At 57.9% G+C, this 8425-nt stretch overlaps 1 protein-coding gene across 1 annotated transcript in view; it reads left to right on the top strand.

Moving 5' to 3' along the window:
- The window catches only part of RTEL1 (regulator of telomere elongation helicase 1), a 33361-nt gene that overhangs the window by 15235 nt on the left and 9701 nt on the right, over positions 1 to 8425 (top strand). Inside the window, exons 11-14 of the mRNA XM_012654603.1 lie at positions 3135 to 3173; positions 3240 to 3318; positions 4179 to 4276; positions 5017 to 5072. Of these exons, the coding sequence (XP_012510057.1) occupies positions 3135 to 3173; positions 3240 to 3318; positions 4179 to 4276; positions 5017 to 5072 (272 nt within the window). The remainder of the gene's footprint in view (positions 1 to 3134; positions 3174 to 3239; positions 3319 to 4178; positions 4277 to 5016; positions 5073 to 8425) is intronic.

The raw sequence follows: 8425 nt of genomic DNA, 5'->3' as shown, positions 1-8425 counted from the left end.
GCTGGTTTCGAACTCCTGAGCTCAAACAATCTGCCCGCCTCGGCCTCCCAGAGAGCTAGGATTACAGGCGTGAGCCACCGCGCCCGGCCTTTCTTCTTCTTTTTAATTGACAGCTAAAAGTTATATATATTTATGGTATACAACATGATGTTTTGAAATAAGTATACATTGTAGAATGGTTGAATCAAGCTAATTAACGTAAGCATCACTCACATACTTACCATTTATTTATGGTTAATAATTCTTTTGAAAGAACTGGTGGCAAATTCTTAGTTTTCCTTCATCTGAGAATGTCTTTATTTCACTTTGATTCTGGAAGCATATTTGTCCTGGATGTGGAATTCTGGGTTCAAGTCTTGTTTCTTTCAGCGTTTGAAAAATGTTCCACTGGCTTTTGTCCTCTTTGGTTTCAAATGAGGAATGTGCTGTCATTCAAATGGTTATTTCCTGTTGTTAATGCATGATTTTTCTCTAAGTTTGAGATTTTTGTCTTTGCCTTCAGTTTTCAGCAGTTTTGTTGTGATGTGTTTTGGTGTGGGATTCTTTGGGTTTATCCTTTTTGGTGTTTACTCAGCCTCGGAAACTGTAGTTCCTTTGCCAGGTTGGGGAAGTTTTTAGCCGTTATTTCTGTAAATACTTTTTCAGTCCGGTGCTTTTCCTCATCTCCTTCTGGGACTCCGACAGGCGTGCTGGTCTGTTGTGCCAGGGTCCCCGAGGATCTGCGTGTTCTGTTTTTCCAGTCGACCTTCTCTGTCGTTCGGGCAGGATGATCTCATAGGTCTGTCTGTGCATTCTCTGCTGTTTCCTCAGCCGTTACCATTCTGCTCCTGAGCCTGCCCACTGAATTTTAAATTTTGGCTGTTGTTTTTTAGTTCTAAATTCCTACTTGGCTCTTCTTTATATGTTCTTTTTCTTTGCTGAGACTTTCTGTTTTTCATTTGTTTCAAGAGTGTTCATCATTGCTTGTTGGAACATTTTTATGATGGCTGCTTAATTTTTTACAATTTTTAAAATTAATTATGGTGAGGTTTTTTTTTTTTTTTCTTTTTGGAGACAGGGTCCTCTTTCTGTTGCCCAGGCTGGAATGCAGTGGTGTCTTCACAGCTCACTGCAGCCTCCAACTCCTGGACTCGAGCCATCCTCCTGCCTCAGCCTCCCGAGTACCTGGGACTACAGGTGTGCACCACCATGCCTGGCTAATTTTTGTGATTTTTGTAGAGATGGGGTCTTGCTCTTGCTCAGGCTGGTCTCGAACTCCTGGTCTCAAATGATCCTCCTATCATGGCCTCCCAAAGTGCTGGTTTTACAGGTGTGAGCCACCACTCCACCTGATGGCTACTTTAAAATCCTTGTCAGATAATTGTAACATCTGTGTCATCTTCGTGTTGGCATCTGTTGATTGTCATTTCTCTTTCAAGTTGAGATTTTCCTGTGTCTTTTTGCTTATTTTTATGACAAGTAATTTTGGGTTGCATCCTGGATATTTTGAGTACTTTGTTGAGATTGTGGCTCTTATTTGAATCTGTTTTAGCAAGCAGTCTGCATAGATTCAGAAGCACATCCTGGCTCACTCGGGTGGGCTGTGGTTCGAATGTCAGTTTAACCTTTGCGGGGCCGTACTTATCAGTCCGCCTGCCAGTCTGACGTCTGGGCGGTGTCCACGCCAGTGTTCAGAGCTTTCACACCCGGCCCCCTCAGTGAGGCATTGAGGTCCCCAGGACTTTACATGCAGATGTAAAGAATCCCTCACCCCACCTTCCTCTTGTGGACAGCCCCCCAGCACACTCTTCATCTGGGAGGGGCGGCTGCCTCTTCCCACCACCTCTTTGCTCAGTACGGGTGGATGGTCTCCACGCTACAGTGCCTGTGCGGAGTGGGTAGGGCGGATATGACCAAAAGAGTTCCATGCTGCACTTCTGTCCTCTCCCTGGTCCCTTGGCTAGAAAGAGTGGGCCTCTTGGCTCTGTTAGGTTTGTGCCTGTTGGTGTCTTGGTGTCTGCAGATTGCCAGGTTCCTGTTGCCTAGGCCAGGTTATGTAACATGCAGCAAGCAGGCAGCCCACCCCCAGGGCCCTCACCGCTGCCTACCGCCTTCCCTGCCTTCCGGAGTCTTCCGTTAGTTGCTTAGTGCAGGGATTTTTGTTGGGATTAGTGGGGATCTGTGGCGGGATGTGCTTCCCACCATGTCTTGCTCGGGACTGGAAGTGCAGTTTTCATCTACATTCTGTTCTTTTCCTTACACTGTATTTGTCGAAGGACCCAGGCCATCGACCACAGAGAGCCCGAGCCTGCTGCCCGCACCTGTGGCACAGTCTGCGTGCCTCCGAGTCTTGTGCCCCGAGAGACGGATTCAGAGGCTCGGAGCAGGCGTCTCCTCCCTCAGGAGGCTCACAGCTTTCCTGGTGGCAACACTGCGGCTGCTCAGTGCCTGCGTTCATTCATTATCTGGGGATTGCAGGATGGAGACGTTAGCAGGAATGATTTGTGAAGATACTCTTTGCTGCATCAGCCACGTGGTGGTACCACTCACACAGGACAAGCAGCATAAATATTAAGGCCGATTTTTTCTTCCCCTTTTACTTTCTCAGTTTTCAAATTTGGGAGTTTGGTTCGTTGTCATCTTCAGGACGGGAATAGTTTTTGAAATACCGTCATTGACTGTGTGCATTTAAATACATACGATTGGTCCAGTCCACTGCAAATCCCACGTTAAAGCTCAGTTGTTCTGTCTTCGGGTGTTTTCTCATCACCCGCACCCTTTCGGCACGGCTAGGGTGGTTGGCAGCCACAGAGCTGCCCGGGAGTCAGGATGCTCCGCGCCCCTCTGCGTTGCCGAGTCTTCTGCAAGCCTTGCTTTCTTTTCTTGGGAGGAGGTGTTTTAAGACCCGCAGTGGGTCGATCGCTGTCTTCAGTGGGCAGAGCTAGGAAGTACGTCCGTGTGCAGGGCTTGTTCCTGTGTGCGTTGCTGGGCTCACATGCTGTTTCTGATTCAGATTTGGATGCGAGGATTCTAGGTAACCTCTTCTCTCTCACGCCTGTGTCCTTTCCTCCACGCTGGGAGTCCTGCTTCCCAAGGACACGGCTGGGGGGTTAGACGGCTACAGGGTTGTGCATTTGCTGCTTTCTCTCGCTCAGGGCTGAACGTGGAGCTGGAAGACATCGCGAAGCTGAAGAGTAAGTGCCGCCCTCCCCTCCTCCTCGTGGCCGCTGGGGCCTCCCCTGACGCCCCCTTGCCCACAGCGATCCTGCTTCGCCTGGAGGGGGCCATCGACGCTGTCGAGCTGCCTGGAGACAACAGTGGCGTCACCAAGCCAGGGAGGTGAGGGGAGAGGCGACCAGCCTGGAGCTTGCGACAGGCAGTGGGCATGTGGGCTCTGTCCTCGCTCCATGCCTGGGCCCTGGCTGCCCTGTCCTGGGCCTTCCCTTGCCAGAGAGGCCTGTTTTCCACGCTTAGACCTGGGAGGGGCTGCCCACCTGTGTGTGTGGGAGGGGGGCACACACTCCCACTCCGAGCCCCCTGCCAGCCCTCCTCCCCCGGCCCTCGTCTGCAGTGCAGGTGCCGGTGAGAACCAGGCTTCTCGTTAGGACAACCAGCAACCAGCGTCCCCCTACATCTTAAGACCCCAGCGGGCCCAGCGTATTCCCAACGTCCCGCAGGCTCCAGTCTTCCCTGCAGCCGGGGGCAGCAGGGCATATTGTCCTGCAGGCAGCTGAAGGCTCACAGCTGGGGGCCTCTGCTGGGGACCCAGGTCCAGGGTAGTCGAGGGCAGAGCCTGTTCCGGGGCCTGGGCTGCCTGCCTTTCCCCAGAGCGCCCGGCTGCCCCCCGAGCTCTGACCCCGGCAGGTGCTCCTCAGCCTGCCCCTGACCTGCACTCCCAAGGACCCCTCCTGGAGCTTCTGCTCCCCCTTTCACTTTCCAAAGCTTTTGGGGACCCTCCCCAGAGCCACCGCCTCCAGGAAGCCTCTGACAACTCCCGTGTGATTGGTGCTTTGTCTTCCTTGGGACGTGGTTCTTGTGCTGGACGATCTCTCCCCACCTGGAGGTTCCTGAGGGCAGAGGCTTCTCGCTTCTGACTTCAGCTTCTCCTGGGGGGCTCAGAGTTCGTTTCTGAGTGAAGGAAACTTATAAGGCCGCAGCTGGGCCCCTCCCAGGCTTGAGCTCTCTCCATCCTCCTGCAGCTACATCTTCGCGCTGTTTGCCGAAGCCCAGATAACGCATCAGACCAAGGGCTGCATCCTGGACTCGCTGGACCAGATCATCCAGCACCTGGCAGGACGTGAGTCTCGGGTGCAGGCCTTTAATAAGGCTGCTTCTCCGTGCTGGGCAGCTGGCACGGCTCGCCCCGTGGCACCTGGTGGTGGGCCGTCAGCAGTCGCCGCACCCCTTCCCCCTGAGCAGGGATTCGGCCTGCAGAGCTCTCCTTTTCTGACTGGGGCGCGGAGGCCTTAGTGCCCTTTGGCGGCCACTGTAGAGCATGTTCCAGTCCTGCGGCTGCAGCTTCTTCCTGCAGCCTCGTCCCAGTTAGTCCCTTTCAGGAAGAGCAGCCAGAGAGGCATGGGTGGGTCGTGGTCCCTGGTCCCGTCGGCTCCTCCTGCCTGCCACGCGAGTCCCGTTTCTGTTCAGAGCATGAGGTCCAGAGGGCTTCCCCGGGCAGCCTCCCCTGGCCTACTCTGTGCAACCTGCCTCTCTGCAGAGTGGGGTCTTGGGAGGTAGGAGGTGGGACCTAGCGGGGTCTTCACTGCGCTCCTGGGCTCTGCGGGGAGGGGCTCCGGCATGTATTTGACCACGGAGCCTCTTGTCAAGCCCACAGACCCCTGAGGCCCCGTCTCTGTCTGGCTTCCCCCTGACCGCTGGGAAGAGCAGATCCCGCATTCTACGCGGGGTTGAGGGGAAGGGGAAGCTGGTCACCCCACTGGGCAGAGCTGGGCAGTGCAGGCCAGCTGGCTCGTGGCTGGCATGGCCAGGTCGGCCCCCCCCGCCTGTGGTCAGGATGTCAGCCCCCCACTGCCCCCACAGGCGCCGGAGCGTTCACCAACACGGCTGGATTGCAGAAGCTGGCAGACATCATCCAGGTAGGGCCTGCTCGGCCCTCTGGGCAGGTGCTTCCTTCTGCTGTGCTGGGCGCTGAGTCTCCCCTTGGGACAGCACACTCCCCCCATCCCCCCCACGAGCTCCAGGTCAGAACAACCTTAGACTCATTTCCTCCCGTAGTAAGTCTACTTAGCCTCTGGGCCGGGTGGGACAGGTCTGGCCAGTCCCGAAGGGTGGTGCTGGTGAGAGAACCCCCAGGGCAGGGAGGGCCAGGGAACCACCCCACCCTGCTGGTGCCTCAGGCCAGGAGGGCCCCACTGATGACAAGAGGCCCAGCAGCTGCCTTGGGCTCAGGTGAGGAGCGGTCTGGGGACAGGTGCCTGCCCAGATAGCTTCTCAGAAAGACTGGGGCCCCTGCGGTGCTGTGCTCTGCTCTGCAAGCCCGAGGAAGAGGGGCAAGAGGCCATCCCTCTTCTCCCTGGCCACGTTCCTGCCCCTCCCTTGTGGGACGTCAGCTGAGCCACGCCCTCAGCCCACGTGCTCGTGGCGGCGCCTGTTCTCCCAACAGAAGCTGCTCGGCTAGCTGGTTGAAGGCAAGCCCAGTTGTGGGTGCTCTGGGCACAGGCGTCTCTCCTGAGCCTTGGGGGTCTTTCGGAAGCAGACTTTCAAGAATCCTGATTGTGGGGCTGTTGGTCCTTGGGGAAACTGAGGCCCGGGAAGCCGTGTGATGTGTGGTGCTGTGTGAGACCATCAGCAGCTGCCGGCACCCCTTCATGGGGTTCTCCCCTCCCACCCTGTGCACCTCCAGGCTACCCGAGGTCATGGAGGGGTTGGCAGGAGCTGCACAGCTTTATGGTGGCTCCGCCAGTGTCTGCCGGACCTGCGCAGGGCTCACGCGGGAGGGAGGGAGGCAGCGCTAGAGCCCTGGGGTCCGTGGCCAGCCTGTGTCTGGCGTGGCCGCTGTGTCCCTGCTGATGGGCATGGAGCCGTGGGCCCTGGGACAGCCAGTGCGGCCTCCTCGACCTTAGCCGCTCCAGCCACCTCAGCCTCCGTCTCCTCCTCTGTGAAGGGATCGGGCCTGGAAAGACAGCACCGCTCTGTCCTCCCAGCTCTTCCCCAAGGGGACAGTGGGTGTCCAGGGCCAGACCCCTCTGGCTGTGCTCCTGCCGGTGGGCCTTGCTTCTGTGTCCTGATCGTCCCTGCGGTTAAGCAGGCCGCTGCGGCGGGAGCAGCTCCAGGGAATCCGCTCTTTCCCGTCTCTGGTGCTGCTGCTGGGCTCCAAGGCCAGCCTCGGCCCACAGCCAGGTGAGGCAGGCGCTGCTGCCCGCAGGGCTCACCCCCATGCGGTTCCCCAGGCTCCCATTTGTGGAGTTTCCTCCTCCTCCCTCCACACTCTCTGGAGCCAAAACGCCCGCTCACCCGGTCGGTGTGGAGTTTCCTTTGGCTGTGGTCCAAGCAGCCCCTGGCAGGTGACTCAGCCCCTGCCCGGCCTGGAGGACACGGGACTGAGCAGCTGCTCATCCCTCACTGCTTGCTGAGCACACGCAGCTGCCCGGCGCTCCTGCCGGGACCTGGTGTGCTGGGCAGGTGTGGGCAGTGCGCCCAGGGCAGTAGCTGCTCATCCTTGGGCCAGGGGATGGCAGGTGTCCCCTGGGTAGAATGGGGACAAGAGCCCCGGACCAGGACGTGGGGACGTACAGTTCAGTTGGAGGCCAGCCTGGAAGCACATGAGGGCTTGGCCCAGACCAGAGGGGCAGGCAGCCTGCGGGCAGCCCTTGCTGGGGAGACTCTGGGGAGGGCGGGGAAGCAGGTTTGTCTAAGACTCCCGCAAGTCCGGAGTGAGGGCGCCTGGGGCTGAGGCACGGGAGGTGGTGAAGGAAGCCATTGTCCCCCAGCGGCCTCCGCCCGGGCTCCGCAGCTTCGTGAAGCTGGTTCTGTTGTCTCCGTCCCTGCGGGCCAGGGCTCTGCTGAAGCACAAAGCCCGTTGGCTGTCTTGACGGTGAAAGTGGCTACATAAGTTTCTGTCTCCTGTGCTTACGCCCCATCCGAGGCGCATCCCCGAGCACACGCATAGTACACACGTGTCCGTGTGCACAAATCCGCGAGCCTCTCTGAGTGCTCTGTTAACCGTGGCATGCTCTGCTCGTGGGTGTTTTCTGGTTTTCACCACTTTCCTGTGGGTGACTCTGGGTCGTCACCGTCCCAGCAGCGCCTCCTCGAGCCCGCGGCAAACGTGTTTCCCTGCTGGCACCGCTGGGCTGACCCCAGAACTCTCTGCTCGCTGGGCCCGTCGGCCGGGCAGAACAGGGCGTGTGGTCTCTGTGTTCTGTGTGGCCTCGTGACATGTCGGGCCCATTTGTGGTTCCTTTTCTGTGCCCCTTCCTAGCGCGTGGGTTGTCTTTCTCTGCGGTCTGCAGGGTTCTTTGTGAACTCCGTCAACCCGCGCGTGAACCCGTGTTGTCTCTTCCGTTTTCACGCTGGGTTTGGTGCACAGGCTTCCTGGTCGGGCGTTTGTCCCGTAGGCTCGAGCCTTCTGGCCCCAGGTGACAAGCCTGGCCTCGTGGGTTTTTCCACACCACACTGTCCGGTTAGCTACTTTGCACCGAGCCTTCTGATCCTTCTGAAGTCATCTGTGAGGGATGCCGAGGACAGAAGTCTTTTATTTTTCCAGCACCAGTCAGTTGCTCTGTGTAACTGACTAAGCGACTGACTTTTCCCGACTCTGTCAATCGGGCACCTGCTCCGTTGTTGGAGACGGGCTCTCCTGCGTCGCCCAGGCTGGCCTCCAACTCCTGGGCACAGGCGATCCTCCCACCTCAGCCTCCTGAGTAGCTAGGACTGCAGGCGAGTGCCACCACGCCCGACAGCTGCTAGACTTTGTTTTTAATCTTTAATTATTATGGCCCATAATAGGTATACATCTTTCCGGCAGCGGTTTGCTCTGCATTCTTGTCTGCTGTAGTTCTCTGGCGAGTCAAAGCACACACTGGCCAGAACGGATCCCTCTCCTTGCCCCTTAGCTCGCTGGGCCTTTCTCCGCCGGGTGAGCTCTGGGCTGGGCTGGTTCGCTTCCTGTAAGAATCCTGCAGCGGTTCCGACGGGAGTGCGTTGAATTCCTAGATTAACTGGAGGAGGCCCCACAGGGCTGCCACACTTCCAACGCATGGATGTCGTGGTGGTGGGAGGTTCCCAGAGAACCTGCTGGGGTCACTCAGGCGGTGCCTGTGGGTCACATCTGGGGTCACACGAGGGAACCTCGGCTGCATGACCGGCGGAGCAGATGGTGCCTCGGGTGCCCGTCTGACCTGCCATGTGGGGAGACTCGGCAGGAGAGCAGGCGGCCCCGGCATTCTCGTGTGCTGGGCCAAGGAGCCTCTGTGTCCCTGGGCACGCC

The sequence above is a fragment of the Propithecus coquereli genome, unplaced genomic scaffold, assembly GCF_000956105.1.
Source record: "Propithecus coquereli isolate 6110/MARCELLA unplaced genomic scaffold, Pcoq_1.0 Scaffold442, whole genome shotgun sequence".
In the NCBI taxonomy this organism is placed as follows: Eukaryota; Metazoa; Chordata; class Mammalia; order Primates; family Indriidae; genus Propithecus; species Propithecus coquereli.
Note: the sequence above shows the minus strand (reverse complement) of the source record. Positions and strands in the feature narration are given on the sequence as shown.